This window comes from Neurospora tetraspora (genome assembly GCF_033439725.1).
Source record: "Neurospora tetraspora strain CBS 560.94 chromosome Unknown B0H65scaffold_4, whole genome shotgun sequence".
Taxonomy (NCBI): domain Eukaryota; kingdom Fungi; phylum Ascomycota; class Sordariomycetes; order Sordariales; family Sordariaceae; genus Neurospora; species Neurospora tetraspora.
Genome location: NW_026944386.1, coordinates 17,116 through 41,526, shown reverse-complemented (window position 1 = coordinate 41,526; position 24,411 = coordinate 17,116). Strand labels below are relative to the sequence as shown.

Sequence of the window (24,411 nt, the reverse complement as noted above, 5' to 3'; positions counted from 1 at the left end):
ATGCCCTATATAATATCGAACAGAAATAATGCTATAAATAGTAAATCTTTTATTCCGATTTTTAAAAGTATATTTTTAAGTAAAGTATTATTAATTGAAAAATAATTAACGCTATTATTAAAGAATCCTATGTATTCTTCTTATTATAAGGGATAAATATTGTATTAATTTTACCTAATAGTTAAATTGTATTCCTATTTTCTAATATCCTTCCTATAAAGGTTTACCGTATTTATTTATAGTATAGGAAACGGTTAACCGATAGGGTAATAGAATTAACGAATAGATACTTCGTTTTAGTAATAAAATAATTAAAAAAAAAATAATTCTTAATATAGGCCCTAGCGATTAATTGAAAGGCCTCGGTCCTATCCTCGTACGAAGATTCTAATTCCTCGTGCAAAATATCTATACTTAGTACTTATTATAAATTAATAATAATATTAATCCAAAACAAATAAAGTAAATGAAATTCTAATAAAATATAATAATTAAGAGCGTTAATATAGCGCTCCTAAGTAAAATTGTTAAGAATATAAAGAGCTTAGGCGTTCCGAAGGTAAATATATCAATCAAATTGAATGTTAATGGGAATTTAATATATATATATAATAATTTTAACTTCGACCTAAACGTTCTACTACTAATCGACCGTATACAAATAATTATTTAAATATACGGCAAATCCCCCCTCTAAACGTAAGTCCTCAATATATACCTTAAAAAGTATTATACTCGCGAACGTATCCTCATTATAGTAAATTACTTATCAATATAAATATAAATATATTACCGGTCTATTATTTATTTATTTCCTATAGAGGTAAATTCTTTATTTCCCCTATTTGATTTAATTTCCCTTATATTGTTTAACTTTATTAAAACTCTTTACTCAATGTTATAAAAGGCAAACTTTACTATTAAAACAATTATATTTAATTTGAATATATATAAATAATCTTCTATTATTTAATAATAAAATAATAAATATATAACTATCGACATCCTAATTTTAAATTCTAATGTTAATATTATTAGGTTAAACGCCTATATTTAATATAATACGCAAATTAAATTAGGATTCATATGAAACGTTCCTATAATTTTCCAATATATAGGCAATTTATACCGCATTGGGCAAACTAAAATAATTTAATAATTCTTCTCCTAAATCAATAAGAATATATCTAACTAATAAGAGGAGTGGATTACACGCAAGATTTATCTTTATTCCTACCGCCTTTATAAAATTTAGATCTATTATATTAACTTTTTCCCCTAATAAATCCACACGCTAAAACTATTATTCAACTTTATATATAAAATTAAATCGTTAATCCTAAAGTTAATAATTGTTTATAAAGCGGCGAAGGTATTCCTTACGTACAATTTTAACCGCTTTATTTAGGTTATAAAACTGCCCTAGGAAATTAAAATATTTATATTAAATCCCGCCCGCAATATCGGGTCTATCTATATCTTTATTATCGAAGCCTATATTACATCTCCGGAAAACTTTAAAAATAATAAATTTAAATAGCAAAATATTATTTATTTACTCCTAATAATTAACCCTATATGTATAAACTGTTACCTTAATAATAAAAACCCAATTAATATAATGCTCTTTAAAGATTTAGCCTTTGGAAATTTAGAATTTATATACGGCCAAAAAAAGCTATATTTAATGAATTTAGGATTGGCGCTAATTAAGTCCTCTAAATTGGAATAATAATACCGTATTTAAAAGTATAAAAAATATAACGAGGTAATAGGTTAATTTGATATTATAATTAATAAAATTAATCTTTTAATTTACGTCAGCACTTTATATATAGCGACGTTAGGCAGGGCTAAAAATACCCTACCCCTATAGAAAAAGTAATACGCCCTACCCCTTAATAATTTCCTTAGTACGAAGTAACTTCGTTTTAATTAATAACCGCCAATAAATATTCTAAAAATAAGTATATAATAATTTCATAAAATTAACCTAATAGAAAATTAAATTAACTTAGTATAAAATAAAATTAACCTAGCGTAGGATAAAATTAACCTAACGGAAAATAAAAATAACCCGGCAGAAAATAATTAAAAATCGTTTTTATCGCCAATAAATATTCTAAAGGTAAATATATAATGAGATAATGAAGAAATTAATCACTTCGAATTTATACTTAATAGTCTATAAAGGAACGAATTTAGTAATAATATTTAAATTTAATAGAAATAAATATAATTATCCCCCTATTGGATTTAATCGTAAAGTTTAAATATTCCTACTTATATATTACTCGGGACATTCCGAAGATTATTACTTTAATTAATCGTATCAATATAGAAAAATATAAGATAATAAGTATATTCATTATAAGTTTTATGAATATATAATTATTTAACTAGGCTTCGGCTAATAAATATATATATATATTTATAATAAGTAAGAGATATCTATAAATATTCTTCTTCCGTTAGACAGTATTAGGTTTAAATACTTATAATAAGGCTTACTAATTACTTACTATATAAGTTAATTATTACTTTTATTAAATGTACTAATTAGAAGAAAAGTAGAGAGCTTAATTATTTATTTGCTCCTATAAGTTATAAACGGCCATATAATTATCTTATCGAACTAAATATAAAACATCACCAAACGCTATTCCGCCATATAGAATTTAATCGGCTCTAATCTAGGTTATTTTCTATTCTAAATAAATATATAATTATTGAGAGATAGCATATATTCAATTTATAAACTATTATAATATTTATCTTACTCTCTTTGCATCTATATATTAAAGTCTTCTACGTATTCAATAAGCGTTTTTCTATTAACGCGAGTTTTTGTCGTTTCGGTTACGTAATTATTTCATAATTTCTAATAATTACGAAATTTAGCGTATATATACTTATTTCTATAATTTATTAATATTTTCTACTTAATAAATAAATATAAACTTTAATACTTATATTTAAACGGGTCCGCCTTAATATTTATACTATAGGGTTTTACTAACTATTTGCTTCGTATATTCGCTTTCTAACCTCGTAATCGAATGACCTACGAATAAATAAATAAAATACAATTAAACGTAACCATATATCGTACTAACAACTTACTAAATATTTACTATATAATATATTAAATTGTATCGTATTTTAGAACGTTTATTAACGTAATACTTTTAAATAGCCGATTTTAGCCAATAAGCGTATATACAAAGTATCTTCATTACGTATACAAGCGAATCTTTATTAAACACACTTATACCGGGTCTTTCTTTATTCATTATACTCGCTCCTCTATTTATACTTTATCGATATTTAATATTCGCACTTATTTCACCATTTACCATAGCTTTTTACCAATTTATTTAAATTTTCACTCAAAATATTATTCAAAACATATAGAATAATCGTTCCGTACCTCTATTGGTTATATCGTTATTAGAATACAATCTAATTCCTTTTACTATAGGGGCTATCGCCTTTTTTATTACTCCTCCCCCCCTTAATTATAAATATACAATTACTCAAAACGTAAACTGAATAAAATTGTAAATATAATTTATAGCGACTATTTATTCCTAATTCTTTTAAGGATTATATATAAATAAATTAAATTTTAAAGGTTAGTTCCCTATCTATCCTGTCGGCTAAACCCTATTATTTAATTAATTGTAGGCTTTATATTATAAATAAATTAAAATTTACAACCCTAAGGACGTTGTTGTCGAAATTACCATAAAGGCCGCTATCTAGTATTCTTAACCCTATATGTAACGTTTATTAAAATTCTTCTAAAGATTTTATATAAGCAAATTAAGTATTCAAGTTTAGCTCCTTATATATCCTTTCGGCTAAGCCCTATTATTTGATCAATTGTAAGCTTCGTATCGTAAATAAATTAAGTAAAAATAAATAATATTATTAATTAAATATTATAAATATTTTATTTTAATTTAAAAGGAAAGAACCCGGGTAAATAGCCTAACGTAATTAATAATAAGTATTTAAAAGTAAATAATTATAAATTATAATAATCCAAACTTATATATATTATATTACATTCTATAAACTTATTTAAGCCTTACTTACTTTAAACGAATAACCACTATAAAATTCGGATAATATCGAAATATAATAATCTTATCTTAATACAATAAATTCTATTAATTTATTCAATATATAACGAATATTACTAAAGACACTACTAAGAATATTAATAATAATATTACTGAGAATATTAATGGTAACGACGGCGATAGCGATAGCGATAGCGATAGCGATAACACTACTGAGAGTATTAATAATAATAATAGTAATAATAATAGTAATAACGATGATAATAATAAAGAATTAGGAGAACCGCTACGGAAGAAAGTACGCTTTACGAAAATGCGTAAGGCGGTACGTAAAGCGAAGAACCGGGAAACGAAAATAAAAAAAATAAATATATTAGATCTTTAAATTCTAAAAGATATAATAAAAGTATTTTATCCTACTATCTTATAAATTATACTAATTAATGGCGTAAATAGAAATTAATAATCCTAATACCAAATAATCGGAATCTTCCTTTCATACCTATATAAAAAAATAGTCGTACCACCACCTACTTCGCTAATATTATATTCCGCCTCAAAGGCGTTTAATTATTTCGCGAAGACTATTTATTTACTCCTAATCAATTATTCGCTTAGTAATTTATCATAAATCATTTTATATTTACTATCTTAAAAAATTCTAACCCTACAATTTAGGCGGCTATTTTTACTATTTTATCCCCTAAATAAAAAAACTCTATTAAAGACTATTACTAACCGGACTACCTACAATTATACTTTAAACTGGGTATTTTTAACCTATTATCGCCATTGCCTAACCGACTACGTAGCGAATAAAATTTCCTAATATTATATTTCCAATTACTATTTAAGGAATAATAATATAAGTAAATTACTGGATAAATATCTACTTATTTTACCAACCTATTAATAGCTACTCGGACGCTATATTTAAACCTAAATTAGCCCTACCATACGATATAGTTCGAAATCGATAATAAAATGAGTCCCAACTTTAAAAATAATATAAAATACATCAATATTATATTAGGAAAAATAAACATATTGGAACGTAATCTACGTCTACTAAAAACCAATCTCCTATACGACTACCGTTTCGAAGTAAATTAGTGATTATATAAAATTCTATTAAATATAATAAATAAACTCTTAATCGACTTTAAAAAAAGTCGTCAAAGGGAATTAAAATTATAATAGGGAGCGAATAGTAAAGTAACTACTTCGAAAAATCTTAATTTAAATAGGATCGCCTATTGAAATTATATAAATCGAAGTAATAATTATTTCCAAATATATATTAACTTTAAAAATATATATCTACCTTTTATTTATTGGACGCGTATTAATTATAGTTAGGTCTAAATAATAATTAATCTACAATTAATAATTTAAATTATACGAACCTAATATCGGGACTTACTATAATTAATCGCAATATTTACTATACCTCCGTCCAACTCGCCACATAAACGGCTATTAACTATATTAATATATTGAATCGCATACAATTTCTCGAAAAGTTTTATAAATAAATATTATAAAATATAAAAGTAAGGGTAGAAAGAATAATTCAAAAGAGAATTAAATTCGAACTCATTCGCATAAATTAAATATTTAATAATAAAGTTATAAATTTAGAATAAAATATTATAATAATTATGCGAACCCTTTAAAATTCAGTCGTAAAAGTCTAAAATACAATTAGAACGAACTATAGTAAATTATCAAATATTATAAAAAATATATTAGAAATAGTAGCTACAAGTACGGCAGAAATTACCTTAGTAAAGGATAATTAAGTATTCGTCCGAAAGGGGGTTAAGTATTTAATAATAAATAATGATGATTCTAATAGTAATAATTCTAATAATAATATTTCTAATATAAAATAATTATTAAATTAATTATTCCATAATTAATATTAAATTACTAGTAGTCTATAAATATACCATTAAAAGTACCGCCAATATGGAAATAGTTGGAAAATAAAATTATTTATTTTAAAATTAAAAGAATACTGTAAGCTATTGCCTACGCAGACTATCATAGTAGTAAAAGAAAAATTAAAAAAAATAAAGGTCATATAGCGCTTAGAACAGAATCAAATTAAAACTATAATACTAAAAATATTATTCGAATCTAACGGATATATCCGAACACTTTTTAATAGTATATAATATATTAATTCTATTAATTCGAAAGAATTTACTAAGTTTATCAAACTATATGTAAATTCCTCGCCTACTCTATAAGGATTGGAAATATAATTATTAATAAAGCAAATTAAACTTTATATTAAATCCAACGTACTTAAAGAAAAGATAACGTCAGTTAATCTCCCCGGACTCTCGGACGCAATAAAAAATCGTACCAAGGTAGCCTACCCGAACATTTTAAGACGGCGGCTAATTAACACCTTGAATAACATCTCTTAACCATATAAATCCCATAGGGGAAATAATAGAGCGGGATAAATAATAATATAGATTTTATCGAATACAAGCAACCTAATACCCTATCCAAATTTACTACCGCCTTAGGTAAAAAGTACACCGCGAACACTATCTACAATCTTTATTGTAATTTCTAAGAATTAATTTATATTAATATCCACGCCGTATATAGGGTAAAAATCCGTAAATATCTTTAGTTTAGGGCGATCCCCTACCCGAACATTTTAAAACGGCGGCTAATTAATACTTTAAATAATGTATCTTAATTATATAAATCCTGTAGGGGAGATAATAGAGCGGGGTATGACTTTATTAAACCTCTAAAATTAATAATAAATTTTATATTTTAAAATATCGGATAGAAATCCGAAAGATTTTCCTATCGTTCTCTTAGGAAATTACTAATAATTTTGGACGAAAAAACGCTAATATATTCGAAGGAAGAAGTAAAATAGGATAAACCGCTTTACCTCTTACTCCTTCTAAAAGTATAATTATATTTTAAAGATAATTTATTCCGCCTGAATTCGGGGTATTATATTTAATAAAACGAATAAGAACCTAAATACCTAAGGAACGTTTCCTAAAATTATAATCCGGTTAAAATGCTAATATTAATATATTAAACAAAGTAAAGGAATTTATTAAAATTAGAAAAGGCGAAAGTATTAAAATCATAAAAGTACTAAATCCTAATAAAGTAAAGGCGACGATATATGGAGGAGGGAATTGGGGGTTGGCTATTATAAATAATATTATAATTTGGTTTTCTAAAGAAAAAAGGATATTTAAAACTATTATATTTTCAGAGGGCCGCTTCGTTTCAAAAGTCTTTATTTAAGACAAAGGGGGCGAACTATAAAATAGTATAAATAAATTTATATTCTTTAAATAATTATAATAGTAAATACTATCTAAGAGAATATCCAAGTTAAAGAACCAAAAGATAAATAACCTAATAATATTCTAAATATTAATTAACGCCTTCCTTCCAATTTACCCTCATTATCGTCCTTAAATAATAATCTCTCCTCTCAAATTCTAAGGCTCTCTTGAAAAACTATTTATATAGTGTATTTATCGGCGCTAAATAAAATAACAAATATTAAATCTTACTAAATTATCGTATAACTTTTATAGAATACTGAATTTCTTAAAATATTACCTATAGCCGCCCAAATATTTTTAGGAGAAATAATAGAAATTTTGATAGGACTGGGATCTTCCTACCCTTTAAGGCGGACCCTAATACTGGGTTAGTATTTAATTTATTCTAAAATTAATTTAAATTCTTAATTTCGGTTATATATAATAGGAAAGTAAATTATTTTTATCTTATTTTTTCCGGAAATAAATTGGAAATTAAAGTTAAAATCCGTATTAAACGCCCGGATTAAATCAAATATTAAGTATGACCTTCAAAAATTATCGGGGTAAATGAAATTTCGTCTCTTATATATTCTATTTTAATTATAATTTAAAAGCAATATAATAGTTCGTTTAAATCCTATAGGGATAATAAATATTATTAGGGCAAATATATTTTTAATTTCGTCCCCATATATTTCATCCTATTATATTATTTAATTTTATGTAACGATTCCAAAATATTTGATTATTATTTAAATATTATAATTTAAAATCCATTTAAATCCTATAGGGGTAATATCCCCTACCCATATAGGATTTAAATAATAATCGATTGTCTAAATCCTATAAGGGGCGAAACTTCTTCCCTTATATGATTTAAATAATTATTACTAATTTAACCCTAATAATGGAAGAAGAAATTAAATAAATACCCCTATAAAATTTAAATAGTATTTACCACAAAATTCCTACCCGTCTATAATATATTTACTGTATAGAATGAATTCTCAACGTATTATTCTATAGTCCGCTAACGTATATAATAATATAATTAATATTATTCTAATACTAATTACAAATAGGAAAATAAATATTTAGATAATAATTTAATATATTAATAGGCCGCCAATTCAAACCCAAAGCGGATTAATTTTTTACTTTTTTTCTATTTAAACTCTAATTCCCTATATTAATACCCCGCAAATATACTCTACTATACTACTTTTAAGAATATCCTACAAAATATAAAATATATATAAAATTAACCTACATTATCGGTACTCTAAATTATTTTCAATTTAATTTATATAAATACTTAAAGGTTTATTAAATAATAATTATACAAAATTATTATTAGAATTAAAACTATTACTAAAATATACTCGTTCCCCCTTATTACTACTAATAACTATCTTTGTTATATCCCTCTCCATTTATCTAATAACCCTCTTAAAGTTTTAAATAATCGCCTACTTATTTATTTATAATAATCGAACTTCTTTTTTATTAACCGTATTAAAATTTAATTTTAATAATATAATAAACTTAAATTAAAAGATATCGGGGGTATTAAATCCCAAATCGCTAAGCGACTAAAATTCTATAATATTTCGCCGCCCCTAACTGTTTTAATATACTATATATATATAATTAATAACGTCTTTATCCGTAAATAGATTTCTATATCCACTAACCTAATAAATTCATATATCGTTCTTAATAAACTTCCGGATAATTACAATATACAAACTAATAGTAAAAAGCCGGACGAATATAATCTTAATATTATAAATCGAATTCTTATTTTACTTAATATCGAATATAAAAGATATATTAATATATTCGAGGGCTATATCAATCGCCTTCTACTAACTACTAACTATAAAATACCGTACTATATTAACTTGTAAAATAATATTAATCAATAATTTGTCCGTAATTTTAAAACGAAATAATTATATTAAATGAAATATTTCGGGTCCGTAATTACTAAATTTACTACTATACAATAAAATAGGAAAGACGCTTATTATTTTTCGCAAAATACTATAATCCCCTAATAAAATAGTTTCGTTGAAGACTATAAAAATACGAACAACTTATAAATAGTAATATATATTATAATAATTAATATTAAATGCCCCCAAACGTATTTTATACCTAATCTATATAATTACCGAAAAGACCTCATCGTTAATTAAAGAAACTATTAATTAATAAAAGCCTTTCTAATACTTTCTATACTGCGTTGTATAAAGGATTTAATAATATTAGATTCTGATATATAATTATAATTTACGAACTTAATAATAATAAAAATTAAAATCCTAAAGGCGAATACATCTTTTAATAATTACCGACCGTTATAAAACTTTATATCGTACTATTTTACTCTCTTATCCCTTCTAAAGCCCTAAATATCCTATATTATAAGAGGCTAAAAAACGCAAATTATTATATTAACGTAATTTATAAAGATATAAAAGAATGTAAATATAATAAGAATTTACGATTTATAATTATATACGTAGCTAGACTTAAATTAATCGAAAATAATATAACGAATAAAAAACGTCGTTTTCTAATCGCTATAGATAAAAATAAATCGGTCACTAAAATTATCTTTACTAAACCCAGAAATATAAAAAAAAATTTATTATAAAATTAATAAACGCTAACAATTTTACCCTCATGCTCTAGAATTACTAGGGTTTATAGGATATAGCTTTTAATAGTTTTCGGTCGCTCAACGACCGGGAAAAAAGGGATAGACTATTCTAATTTCCGCCCGAATATAGTAACTAATTAACTTTTAATAAAATAACGGGCCGCGTTATCAAAAAACGGTAACGTAATATTTAAATAGTTAAAAAGCTATTCCAATTCGAACTTAATATATAAGCGCCATTAAAATAGCATAAATAAAATATAAATATCGGGACTACCAATAAGGAAACAAATAATAAGATTCTACATAATATCCTTCCAACCGATATCAAAACTTTATATATAATTTATAAAATCAAAATTATTATGAATAATAATTATACTCAGGTTATAGTTAACGAATTTAAATTTTACTTATAATTATATAAATATACAAAAGAAATAGTAGAAATAAGGATATTTAAATCTTATAGGGGGGGGGGGGGAGGTCTACTCCTATAAAATTTAAATATCGGGCTACGTACTATAAAAATATTAATAAAATAATTAATAATTTATAAAGTAACTTTATAGGAAGAAACTATATTAAACCGGGCCAATATATTATATACGCGTAATTATATAAAATTACTTTTGAAATAAATACCGAATAGCTTTAAAATAAATATACTTATTTAAAGTATATAGGAATTTATAATAATAAACGCTATTATAACTACATAATTACAAATCTCCCCGTTCTTTCCGAATATTATCGTTTGATTTATAAGAGCCTTAATAGGCGTATTATTATATACATAGTGTAATAAATAATTCTATCAATTCGGGGGCAACTTTTATTAAAGTTCCGTATATAGAACGAAGATAAAAACGAATCTATATAATATTAAAAACGCCTTTAATAGTAAGAATATTATTAGCGAATTGATTAATAAAGAATAATATAAATACCCCTATTACTTCTAATTCCTATAAAAGTAATTTAAATTCTACGCAAAAAGAAATTTAAAAATATATCCAAAGTAATTTCCACTTCTTCATTACCTATTCTTCTATTCGAAATTAAGTAATAAGTTCGTTAGAAAGAAGGTTAATATTATCCCGTTCGAAATATAAATAAATACCAATATTCAAAAATACCTTATATATAATAAACTCCCTAAAGGCGTTAATAAACGTACTAAAATACTTACTATACCGCTAGGATATTATAATCCCTCAATAAATATAAAGGTAAATTAAATACTGCTATAAACTCGTCCGATAATAATCCTTAATAAAAATACTAATACGTTCGAATAATTCTTAAATAGGGTTTAAAATATTAGAATCGTTATTCGAAACATTTATCCGAAAAATATCTATTTTAAAAGCCTTAGAAAGGGGCTCTAAACCTAAAACATCTACTCTAAACATAAAGGGTTCATTAGAAGAATCGCTAGAAGATTCCTAATAAAGGTTAATATATAATAATTAGAATGTAAATAAAGAAAATACAAGCGTAGAAGTTGATTAGGTTACCTAATATAATTAGTAGAACGTAGGTATATTATTAATATTAAGAAGAGCGGGAAAAAAAGGAGGAAATAATAAAATTAATAAGTATCTAGTATCGGATATATGCATAGAGCGTACGCATAAAGCGTATCATTATATTAAGTAGTACGATAATATATAGAATAAATTAGAGATATATAACTAATTTACGTATAATAGACCCTTCTATTTATATTAAATTCAAACCGTAGTATGGCCGCGTCTTTTTATCCTATAGGTCCAAATAGTATAACATTAAGATTGGTAGGTAGGTAAGTATAGTGGGGATGTTATAACCATTTGGACCCGCAGGTACAAAGAGGAACTCAAGGGCCATGCGTAGGTGGCTGAGTAAATGAGACTAATTTACAGCCCTAAACAGCACATTCCCAACCCCTACGCCCGGTAAGGTATTTCTTCCCGAGAGCAATTGAAATGACGAAAAAAATTAATATACGATAGAAATTAACATGCGACAGCGCCTGCAATTGACCTGCGACATAAATGATGTGCGAATATTGTATCGGAGGCTGCGAATGCCTTGTCGGGAATGCGAATGCGCTGTTCGAGATTATGAATGCCTTGTCGGGAATGCGAATGCGTTAAAAAAGCGGGGAGGGGGAATGCGATATTTTTGATTGGTCGGTGCGGGTGGGGTACGGTACGAATAGAGTTTCTCTTTTAAATAGGTATCGAACCATCCTTATTTATAATATTATACTTATCTTTAATTTAATAGAAGGAATATTTAAAAACTAATAAACTATTAATTAATTTCGAAATTATTTAGGATTACATTCGAATTTTGATTAAAAAAGTATAAAATTATTATAAATTTAATACTAATAAAAAACGTTCGGACGTACTTAAATATTAAGTTAGAGATTTAGTTATATTAAATACAATTAAATTCGCTAACGGCCACCCTTATAATAAACTATATCTTCGGTAGGAAGGCCCTTTTAAATTCGATTAAATTAAATTATATAATATTAAATTCGTATTACTTATTAATGTAAAATATTTACCAGTACTCTACGTATTAATAGTTGAATTCTCTAAAGAAGGCTTACCTAGCTAGGCTGATATTTAGAAGGATATAGAGGTTAACGAAGGTAAAGTAATAACGAAAATTAATAATTATAAAGAAATCGCCGAATAAGAATTTAATAAATTCTTAGTATATTAATGGAAGGGAAGTAATTATTATTAGTTTTATATTATCGTATAAACTTATTACGACCTAACCGAAGAACCGCTAATTAATATAATTAATATAAGGGAGGCTATTAAAACTTTCTATAATAATTACCTTAACCCACTAATCTTACCCGAAATTAAATAATAGTTAGAAATTTAGGTTATATTATAAGGGAGACTACTACTCACTCCGCTACCCCGCCCGTTAACGATGACCGTACTATTTACCCTAACGCCCCACCCTATTATTACCGTTATTCTAATATTCTAATCGCTGGCTCTAATACTACAACCTACCTTAATATTTACAACCCCTACAGTACTAAAGTATTTTAAATATATTACGAACTTAAAGGAGTAAATTAATTTATTTACAAAAGGTATTACGTCCGGTCTATTAATTAGCTAATTAATAAAGGAGAACCCTAATTAATTAATTGAAGAATTATTAGCGGAGGATATAAAGAAGATGGACGATATTTTTAAGTACGTTTTTAATAAATTATTAGAAATATATTAAGGGAGGAAACTCTTTATAAGGAACGTAGTAGATAAATTAGAAATAGGAACGTACTAATAAGGAGATAATAATTAGAAATTAAGTAAAATTAAAGATATTAAGAGGATCTGGCAATTACGAGCGGAGGAGTTCGAGTAAACGTTTTAATTACGGATAGAGTTACGGATAGAGGAGTTTAAAGACGGAGATTGAGTGATAATCTATTATTATATATATATATATATATATTTTAAAGCTCTAGAACTTCTTTTATAAGAAGGTAGTATTATAAGATTACTTATAATTACTTTATATATATACGGCTCCTGCTATAGGTAATTAAGCTTCGTGCTATATTATTGCCGCTATTAGCAAATAGTATATTACGTATATATATACATATAGGTCTAGTTTTAGGTATGGCTCAGCCCTACCCTATATCGCCAAACCTCTATACACCTCTCTCTTTCTCTCCTCGTACAACTACGCATATCCAACCTACCCCCTAACCGTCGCCTTGCCCCGTGATATCGGACCAACTTTCAATTGATCATAACCAACACTTGGGCCACCGTACTACACTCCAGTTATCGGTTCCCGTCAGTACCCCCTGCGAATCCAGGATCCTCGAAAAGACGATCTGGTTCCCCACCACTCTCCACGTAGCAGCTCTCTGCTTACTCTCGCTCAACTGCCTAAAGAACCACTTCTCTTGGCGGCCTCCCATCAGCGTTCTCAAAGGATCATCCCTAATCAGCTCGATGTACTCATCATTGGTCCCTGTACTGGTAATACTGCGGTCGTAGTTACGAGTGTCGATGATGATGAGATCCAACAGCTTGCCCATCCTGAAGTTGCGCCAGATCCGCAAGTTATCGTCGAGATCCACCTGGCGGATCGGCATCCACTCGAAGTAGGCACGCACGGCGTTGATCTTCCGCGTGTCAACACTGATGGAAGGGCCGTCGTTCCGGAAGGATGCTTCGGTGTTGTTGAGCGCCGAGAAGCCATTCCGGTAGCCGTTGTTGGCAAACTCTATAAGAGCAACGTGGTTAGAGGCTGGATAGAACATGGAGGTGCAACGGGACTAACCGTGATCATCCCAGGTGGGAATCCAGGCGTAGTTCTGGGCCAAAAGCTGCAGGTCGTTGTCTGTTCGATACTGTCCATGGCGTGTCCGATAGTCGTACAGAGTGAACAGCTTGTTCGCAGGCTTGTGTGCTCTTGGGCCGCCTGACGCATCTTCGTAGATGTAGTCGCCGAGATGGACTACGTAGTCGTGTTTGTCTTTCCGGGCAGCATTTCCGTAAACGTTGAAGAAGCCCTTGGCTACCTAGACAACAGGTTAGCGTTTCTGGAAGCAGGGCACCGATACAATCCCATCTTCCTTGTCTGGAAGGACGCATCATGGCTTGAGCAAGAGAACACAGCCAGCTTGACCTCATCGACATCGGCATCCTCAGTCGGCGCAGTCTTTGTCCTTCCCACAGGGCTGGTGTTGTTGGAGCCGCAGACATTGAACTGGTAGCTGTACACCGTCCAAGGCTTCAAGCCTTGAGCTTCCACCTAATAGCTGTCAGCCGCCTTCTCCTCCCATCAGTCTGAGGGGCAGAACCAACCTTGACGGTGAAGTCAATATCACTAGTCGTGTACGCCTTCCCGTTGCTTATAACCGGGCCCTTCACAGTCCCGTTGTATCCCTTTTGCAACCCCCATACCTTCCACTCGACACAAATGGAGTTCGCATCCGCCTTGATGTACTTCTCCCTCTCATGGCTGTAGAGGTCCACCGTCCCCGCCACGGTCACATTACTCCTATCCGACTCAGCGGTCGGCGCCACGCGAGTCCAGAGAATTACGGAATTATGGTAAGGGTCTCCCGAAGCAACGCGGTGGGTAAAGTTCAGCTCCGAGGGTTGGTAAGCTACAGAGGAGCGTTTTAGCGTGCGGGAAGTGACGAGAGGGAGGGAGAGGCCGAGGTTGATTTGTGACGAGCGGGCGGATGGGGGGTGGTAGTTGAGGTTGCCTTGGAAAGAGGCGGACGCAAGAGGGAGAAGGGCCGCGAGGCCGAGAAGGGACCCGAGATTCGAATGCATCGTAAACCGAGGACCACGATGTGAGGAGCGGCTAGAGGATACAGGCTTGACGTGGGTGGTGATGGGTTTTATCATCTTCTGCTGTCCATGAAGTTCTGCACTTCGATATCAGGAAAGTGATCACCATTTTCCTTTCCTCAAAGGTGTAAATGCTATGAACGCATGTTCAGGTACGCCCGCGGGCCGCTGGAACGTCATATTGGCGGGCCGGGTTGATATTGCGAATCGCTGAAGAACGTGATGGTCCAGGATGGCATCGCCCGTTACATACACCCACCGTGAGTGGGGTGGGACACTCGGCCTTCTATTACCTCTACTTTAAAATTCCTCTAATAGGGAGACACATAACGTAACAATTGAGATTATTCGATCCAAACAGTTGGAGCGTATCATAGGTAATCTTCCCAAGCATGTTGGTGTTGTGCTCTGGTTAATACCTACAATCTCGCAGTCGACGTCCCTTTGCCAATTTCCTGTCCAGCCTACGTGCTAGGCATAAGTGGTCTGTGCTCGCCGTCGACAAAGCCCACTGAAACTCTGCATGATCACACCGCTGAACCGCTTGAACAACGCCTGAACAACCATCTCATCGCGAGACAGTCAACAGCATCAATGCCAGCTATCAATGGGACCAGCAGACTTGCTTCAAAATGACGTGTGAACCGTCAATATCTTTGGTTCGAAAAATACCTAATCACTCATCAAGGCCCGATGACGTCGGACTGTCATCGATGCTGATGCGCCGGTACGCAACTGGAGTGCACCACTGGAGACCTTCCACGGGAGTGGCATCCGAAGCCGTTCGACTGGTTGTTGTCACCACTCCACCATGAACTCATCAGTCTCATCTGGTGCCATTGAGAGGGTGCACTGGCTAGGCGAATGTCAAAGTGATATCACAGGTTCATCAAACCTCGCACATCTCTGTTGGAGATGGAAACCCAGGCACGCCGGGGTATATGGACAAGTGAGTCGATAACGACAGCAGTTGTCACCTCCTTTCCTGGATCCTTTTGCGTTAGCTCCATTGTATCAGACAAGCAGTTGCCGCCGCCGCCGATTTTCCCAGCTCGATACCTACCCAGAAAACCTTCAAGATGGTGATGTACAAGACCGGGCAGACTGTTCGCTACAAGCCCGTGGGAGGTAAGTTTTCATATGCCAGGTTTTTGTGTGCTGTCCACTGACATGTCGCATTCAAAAGGGCCCGACTCGAACACATCCGAGAGCGTGGGCAAAATCATGGACGTCTTGACCGAGCCCGGCCAGCAAGCCGGCCGCAACGTTAATGCCAGCCCAGAGACCCCGAGATATGAGGTATGATAAGTCGTGTTACCGGACAGTAGCTGGCCAACGGGCGGAGTGACGGATTCTCGGAGCATTGGTGCTGACAATGATGGAATATGGATGGGGTGCAGATCCAGAACTTGAACACTGGCAAGTCGACCACCATTTACGAGGCCAACATCATGGGGATCTCGCGTTAGAAATAACCCAAAACATGGGGATCATGTATAATAAGATTATGTGTGAAATCAATTGTGCTTGGGTCTTCATTTCAAAGGACGACTGCGCCCACCGTCCACGAGGTTGTGGCAGTGCATGCTGACTAGGACTAGCGTAAACGCCGGCCCGCATCCCCGAGACGGGCGAGACGGGATGGAAATTCTATGCCTTATGTTTTCCTAACAAGTGGTCTCCTGTTCGATATGAGTTTGTGGTGATGACTTTCAGTTCGATCATTGAGTGTGGCACAAGCCCCATTGCTTGGCAACGTCGATACCCATAATCACTGCTGTACATTTAGTGGGTATGCGATGGCTATTGACAGATGAAGTATTCACCGGGCTGGATTACGTCCATTGACAGAGTTACGGTCGCTGGTAGGAAAGAAATAGTGGATTTGGGAACTTCATAGATTGTGTCAAGCATTGAAGTACATATGGCTATATTGTAGCTAACAACTGGAAAAAAGAAAACGCTTGGAAAAAAAATTGGCGAAAAAAGTATGAACAACCGGTTGCGCCGTTGAATAACCATGCAATAGCTTGGGCTATGTTTCTATAAAGCCCCCAATGCAAATAGCCGAGGAGAGAAAAAGTGAGAAACCAGAAGAAGGGGAGAAGCGAACTGTATCCAACATTGGACAAGGAAGTGGAGGGTATAAGACAAAAACCCGAAAAGAGAACGTAAATAGGGGGAAGAAGAAATGAAGGTGGTGAAGATAAAGGCGGTGAAAAGGACAAACCGAGAAAAAGGAATTGAAAAGCAGATACCGGAGCACCATCGTCCTTTGCCTCCTCCAACCCATCAAAGTCATACCACGAGAAGGCACCAAACGAAAGCGGTCAAGCCAAGACAACTGTCCTACTCTCACAACCATAAAAGAAACCTTTCCTCTGTTCATACCCAATACAAACACCTACTCTCCTCCAAGTCTCTTCAGATCCGGGATTTCTTTGAAGCAACAACATTGCCAGTTCTCCAAGCTCAAGGCACATCAACTCCGTTTCCTCCCCGTCTGCCAAAGCGACACTGTCACTCTTCTTATCCCCAAAGTAACCGCCAGCAGGCACGAGATAATCCAACTGCCCCACCACCTCCCCGCCATGAGCGTCTTTGGAGACTATGCGACCATCATCGTGGTTCCTCGAATGCAGATCGCGGCCGGGAAATTGTTCAAAGTTGAAGCCGACACGATCACCGCGCTTCCATTCGATGGCTTCCCACGATACGGCGCACGAGTTTTCGGAAATCAAGCGGCGGAAGCGACCTTGGATCTCGATCTGCTTGACGGTGCGGCCTTGTTGCTCGGCTAATTTGCTGCGAAGGCGAGGGTTGGTGACGACTTGCTGGTTAAGGGCGGCGGTTGGGGTTATGGGAGTGTGGTCAGAACTGAACTGACGGACTCCCACGAACTGGAAGTGCGGCGACTGCCTAAAAGCATGTCTCATCTTTGTGTTGACGCATAACGGCAATGAAGCCCACGACCACGATGGTGCAACGTCTTGATGACTCCCCCTTGGATCCACAGCGCTTGCAACCGACCACGACAAGTGTCTGGCTAGATCTTCTCGCCACAACCCTGCCAAGTATTGCTCGCTAACGCGGGTTTTACCACCTCCGTCCATCTTGGCTTCGAGAAACCGGACGGCAAGGCCCGATATGGCGAGGAACCGATCGGCCGAGTGAGCGAGGTCGCGCCGCGTGTAGGCTTCGACGATGTCGAGCCATTCTTGGTCGATGCTCTGGAAGTCACCGATACGACAGACGTCGAGGAACCGTTGTGGTGGACTCCATGATTGGTCCTCTGAGGTACAAGCAGGCGAAGGAAGGTCGAGGGGCGAAGACTCGACGGTTTGGTGCTCGGGGCAGGACCAGTACCAGCGCTGACCGGTCCAGTAGAGAATTCTGGGAGAAAGACGCTCTTCTTGGAGGGTCCAGGCACGTTGCGAGGCTGGAGGGTCGAGGCGGACTTCGTGGAGGGGTTTTTGGGTGTTGTAGAGGAAGTGGTTGCGCAGTTTGCAGGGCTTAGGTTCTTGTAGCCACGCGAGACGGTCGTGTAACATGGGTTCGGTTGCTTTTGTGCTCGAAGAGGCCAGCAAGGTGAATGCGGCGTTTCCGTAGACTTCGTGCATCAGGGAAGCCTCGGTATCCCAATCGGTGCCTTTGGGAATGCAAACATTGTCAATCCAAATGTACTTATAATCCAGTTCCTGGGTGATGACGATGGCATCTTGCATTGTTTCTGGCAGAATCGATCGAGGAAATGGATTTGTGCGTTCTGCCACGGGCACGCCATTGATTGTTTTGGTAGAGGCACCCTTGATCCTGGCCCACTCCTCCGCGGGCATTGTGGTGGGATCTCCCCAAGAGTAGCTGAGGACGACATAGGGAACCAAGTGATCAGGACCCGGCACCACTCGGACTTTACCATCGTCTAGAATCTCTAGAAGCCACGACGGATTTCTGCTGTTCCAACGGTATCTAGACGAGCACTGGTGGTTGTCGTGGCAGTTGCTGACGACTTGACGTAGCTCTTCAAAGTTGGGCCGAAGCCTGGAGACTGCGGAAGGTCCTTTGGTCTTTTTCCCGACAGCAAGGCACGGCTTCTGACTTGGGACGACCGTTGCAGAGAACAAAGGAATCCCGGATCCTTTCTCGATGGTAACCAGAAGACTGTCGCCTCCAGGCCGTATATCTAGAGCTACCTGGATTGGCCACTGGTTATCCGTGTGTCGTAAACGCTCAGCATCCCGGCCGGTGATCTGGTCTAACAGGAGAGCACGGCGGAGAACTTGGCAGGCGTCGCAGTTGGACATCCTTGCGCACAGGTCGAGCTCGACGTAGCTGTTGTGGATGATGCGCTTTGGAGAGGTGCCCTTGTGGTTTGGGTCCTTCCTCCTCTCGGCCTCTGCCCAGCGAAGGAGGTAGGTAATCTGGTCACATCCACGGCATTGTAGCTGGCCATGTTCGTTGGTCTTAACGCGTAGGAGATCTTGTACTTGTGGTGATGGCACACGATGGTAGGCATGGTGTTGATAGTGTTCTTCTTGGATGGTGGTATAGTGGCGGGACCGACAAGAGTCTAATAGCTGGCTCTTCCGACCGTAGAGACGTCGGCCAAGGCGTTGTACCCAGTAGTAGGACGCTGGTGTTGGTGTTTCCATGATGGTATGGGCCATTACTGGCAGATGATCCTGTGTAGATGGTGACAGGAAGGTGGAACCAGGCCTGAGGCAGGAGGGCGAGGCCATCCATATGTACCAAGGCATTGACAGAGAGTGGTCGTAGCCGAGTGTGATGGACCGGCGGCAGCGCACATCCTATGCTATCCTCTCATCTCTTCTGCCCGGCATGGTTCGACTCGGCTCGACTGTGCTATGGCTTGGCACGGCGGTGACGTCGTGTGATGCTCCCGCCCATTGTAGGGGTCCTCAGCCCTACCGCCTGCTGTGCAGTGTGTTCAATGTGCACCAGTATCGCGGATATTCGGAGTTATCGAGGGAGTCTCTGGACAGCGGACAGTCACTTCCCGAGAACTGGTCCACCCGAGCGTGGCTCATTGCGCGTTGGATCAACTGTGAAGGGTCGGAGCAAGAAGCGGTTCACTGCCACAACCGCGCGCGTGCGACGTATCGTGACCGAGAAAAGGTGTAGGGTTCTTCTGGTTCCGATAAAGAAGTCAGTACCCTATACTATTCAGGTTGGGATTGAGTTTGCGTGCCGCGCCGCGCCGCGAGGTCGGGGGGCGGAGCAACAAGAACGGGCCAGGAAGGGAATAGTACATACCGGTGCGGCGGGGCATTCCGGGTGCCATCAAAGGAAGACCGTTGTCAGTGGAGTCAGTGCCTTCGGTGTCGCCGTCATTCTCTTGCTCGGTGACTCTTCTCCGGACGCATGTCCGTGGGAGATGTTGGTATTGGTGATTGTATATCTTCCATTGGCGACAAGTGCTCCTAGGTATGTTGTAGATAGGCATCATCATTGTTGGACGCGGACGCGAATTGGCTTCTTGGATTGGATGAAAAGAGCGATGGCGGGGATGACGGGTCGGGTGGCCTTGCGAGTGTCCAGGGCAGGGGTCACCCACCTGGCAATCGCCGGTGTGGGGTCTGCGAGAAACAAGTGGGGCTGTCATCCGCACTAACACTCGCTAACACCAACACTAACACTAACAGACCAGACTGCTGCGCAACACCACCTCGGCGCATATATGCTGGGTATACGGTTGTGTGGTTCAGAGTCTCGAGAGTGCAACTGCGGCATGGCGTTAGCGGTTAACCGCGACTAACAGCGGATTTGTACGCCGGGGCCCGTACCGGCTCTTCGACCCCTTGTTCAATCCTGGCCGAACGCGCCCTTACGGCACGCCGAATGATTCAGACCACATCCCGGACACTTCTAAGCGGTGCAGTGTAAGCTGGGTGGTGAGGTAAGGCGGACGGGTGTCAGCTCCGTTGATGCTCCAGCATGGATGGTACTGCTCCCGTCAACGGGCACGGTCGAGTGGCCAGGAAACATGCCGGACCGAAATGAGTGTATGAGCCTCCTCCAACTCCACAAATGCCATCATCATATAAGTTCACGAGTTGGGGGCCGTGACTCGAAAGTAGCTCGACGGATCTTGAGCGGGCTGTTCAAGGCATCCAAGGCTTTTTTCGCTCTTGTTTGTTAAGTGGGAGACTGAAGCCTAATTCTATCGCGGAATTGTGGAAATTGTTAGTGTCATATCGAGAGGAAAAGCCCGGGCTTGAAGATGGCTGAAACAAACATGCATCCCATCCGTGTAGTCTTGGTATCGTGGACCAGACTGTTGGTCATCCCAGATATTCGGACCCGGCTCCGGGGCGTTGACTGTCAACAGGGGTGACGGCCGCTCCGAGTGACCGCAGTCTCCTCTGCCCTGAGATGGTTACCACGTGCGCGTGGGCGTATGTGCAACGCTCGGTTCTTAGGCTTCAATGTCCGGGTTGATTGTAGTTGCGTATCTTGCTGGTGCAGAATGTCTTTGCCTAGTCGTGGGTTACAAGCCGATCATGATGTCCAGGCAGCAAACAACAGAGTTGCTGTCACACTGCGACCGACGCCCTTGGTATTCACTTCAGCCGCCTTCGATCGAACCCTCTTTTCCCCCTCATGTTGGTATCGTGAGAACAAAGGAATGAAAACGGAAACATGACCTAAGCCGACCCCACGTTAAGCCCCTCCGCCGGTTGCCCTGGTTTGTCCTCCAGTGTCATGGGGTCCCCCTGACTGGTGGCGGCGGCCTTAACCTTCAAACAGCGGGGCACATACCCAAATCACTGAACGACGACTGGAGTGCACTTCAACCACAGTTTTCGAACATTTCTCATTCAAGCTTCAGTTGCCTTTTATTCATTTCTAATCATCTCAGAATCGAGCGCGCAGCTCGCAGAAGAGTGCCGAGAACCCGGACCGACAGCATGATTCGCCTCATTACCTAGTTCTCTTGGCATTGTGGCACATGGTAAGCGGGGCATGGTGCAGCAGTTCGTACCTACCTACAGTAATGTCCCCTGTTAATGCAACTCAATTCCGGCAGCGATTTTCCTTGCAATAAGTAGGGTGTTTGCAAAAGAGGGATCCAGCGCACAGGCCAGAACCAGGCGTTCAGGCCACTGGAGGGCCGCTGACTGACTGTGATATTATGGGTGATGATCGATATAGGTTCAACGTGGCTTGATTGTGTGTATATATATGAGACTGGCTTAAAGCTCTAGCATCTAGGTAAAAATCCGTATATCCTAGTCCAGTTGGGCACGCATATGCCTAGTAGATCCCTTGGCCTCTAATACACCCCTTTAGATCTAATGTATAAATTACGCTAGATTTACCTAAAAATGGCTTAAAATACCTTAAAATCCTTCTAAAACTGGCCAAAAATAATACTATTCCTAAATTACTTCCTCGTTATAGTAGCTTTCAAGCCGTTATTCGTAAAAGTCTTGCCTTACTATGTTTATTATTATACTTACCGATTTATCACCCGAATCCTCCTCTATAGAATTCTCTATACCTTTCAAGCAGCCTATAGCGATATCTCTACTACTAAACTCTCGTAATTAAATTTATAGCCGCTATAGTTCTACGAGCCCTAATTGCTCTATATATTTTAAATGCATTACGGGAAGGAGGCTTTTAATAAGGCTATTTATAATCTATTCATTAATTAATATATAGATTATATTTACTAATTTTCTCTCCTACTTTTATTTTAATTAATATTTATATATATCGACGTATTTAAATTGTTTTAAGCCGAATTCCCTCCTTTATGATAAATTGCATTGTTTATTTATCATTATAGCCTATAGGCGTAGCCTTTTAATCTTTAAACCCTAGGGTAAATTCGTTAAAGAAATAGCGAATATAAATAGCTTTTTTAGTTTCCTAACTAAGGGATAATAGTTCGGCCTCTATAAATGAGGTTATAATTGTATTTTACTTATTAGTTTGCTAATTGATTATAGCGCTTAGGAGTTTGAATATAAATACTGATAAATTCTTTCGATTAAGAGAATTATTTATAAATAAGGAGTTAATTATAATATAGAAGTCTTAATGGTCTTTGCTATTTAATTGAAGGGCGTAATTTTGAATTATAAGAAGGTAGAATAATATTCGATTTATAATCGTATAATATACTAAATTTGGATTTGAATTGAATCGAATAAATTTAAAGACCGGGAGAACTACGTTTAATTGCAATATAATAGCGATATAAAGAATTAAACCGATTTTAATTTAATACACGTAAATTTTATATAGGGCTACATTATTTTAGTAAGGTAGGAATTCTTCCTTAATTATAGGCGTAGAATATAATTTCTTGATATATTTAATTTTGTCTACGTTCTTCTAAATATAATTGCGCTATAATAGCTAAATTAAAAAAGAAATTTTAATTTCGAATCATTTTAATACTTAAAAACGATTTTAATAGCTCTCTACCTATTAATTAATATTTCCTCTCTATAACGGCTACTACTTCTTTAATTATAACAATCTCTTTATCCTTATACTTATAAATAATAATAATATCGTCGACGTAGAAAAAGAGGAATATATTATTTTCAATTAGGATATTAGGCTCTATAGGGAGAGGGTTTATACTTATAGCTACGAGGGTCTTAGTAAATTCCTATTATTAGAGGAAGGGAAATTTCTATAAATTATATAGCGTACGTAGTAATTAGAGTATTTAACCTTTCCTAGTATATTTAGGAGAAGCCTTTATGAATATTACTTTATTAAATATAGTATTAATAAAAGTATTCTTCGTATTGTATTAGGTTAAGTCGAGGTTGAAATAGGCGGCTATAGTTATTAGGATACGGAACGACCTAATTACTAAAGTTATTACGTATATTTTACGTACGCTATCCTTAAATTACTAGTCCCTACGTATAATTAAATGCGCCTTATATTTAAGAAACCGGCCGTTTTAATTAAATTTGTAAGTATATACTTATATC

At 35.6% G+C, this 24,411-nt stretch overlaps 3 protein-coding genes across 3 annotated transcripts; 1 reads left to right on the top strand and 2 right to left on the bottom strand.

Annotated features, from left to right (window-relative positions):
* Positions 1-13,659: 13,659 nt before the first annotated feature.
* Positions 13,660-15,627, bottom strand: B0H65DRAFT_463781 (PhoD-like phosphatase-domain-containing protein). Its single transcript, XM_062826721.1, has 4 exons — positions 14,936-15,627; positions 14,832-14,882; positions 14,409-14,649; positions 13,660-14,351 (listed from the first exon to the last, which is right to left on the bottom strand). Exons 1-4 carry the CDS (start codon positions 15,485-15,487, stop codon positions 13,867-13,869), a joined length of 1,329 nt encoding a protein of 442 aa, XP_062681165.1. The 5' UTR covers positions 15,488-15,627; the 3' UTR covers positions 13,660-13,866.
* A 750-nt stretch (positions 15,628-16,377) lies between these two features.
* Positions 16,378-16,968, top strand: B0H65DRAFT_179675 (uncharacterized protein). The gene is made up of 3 exons (XM_062821489.1): positions 16,378-16,558; positions 16,617-16,729; positions 16,831-16,968. The coding sequence occupies exons 1-3, from the start codon at positions 16,510-16,512 to the stop codon at positions 16,897-16,899; spliced, it is 231 nt and encodes a 76-aa protein (XP_062681164.1). The 5' UTR covers positions 16,378-16,509; the 3' UTR covers positions 16,900-16,968.
* Positions 16,969-17,151: 183 nt separating this feature from the next.
* B0H65DRAFT_424982 (heterokaryon incompatibility protein-domain-containing protein) lies at positions 17,152-20,082 on the bottom strand (the record flags this gene model as incomplete). The annotated part of the gene is made up of 2 exons (XM_062824543.1): positions 17,152-17,204; positions 17,835-20,082. The coding sequence occupies 2 exons, from the start codon at positions 20,080-20,082 to the stop codon at positions 17,152-17,154; spliced, it is 2,301 nt and encodes a 766-aa protein (XP_062681163.1).
* Between the last annotated feature and the right edge of the window lie 4,329 nt (positions 20,083-24,411).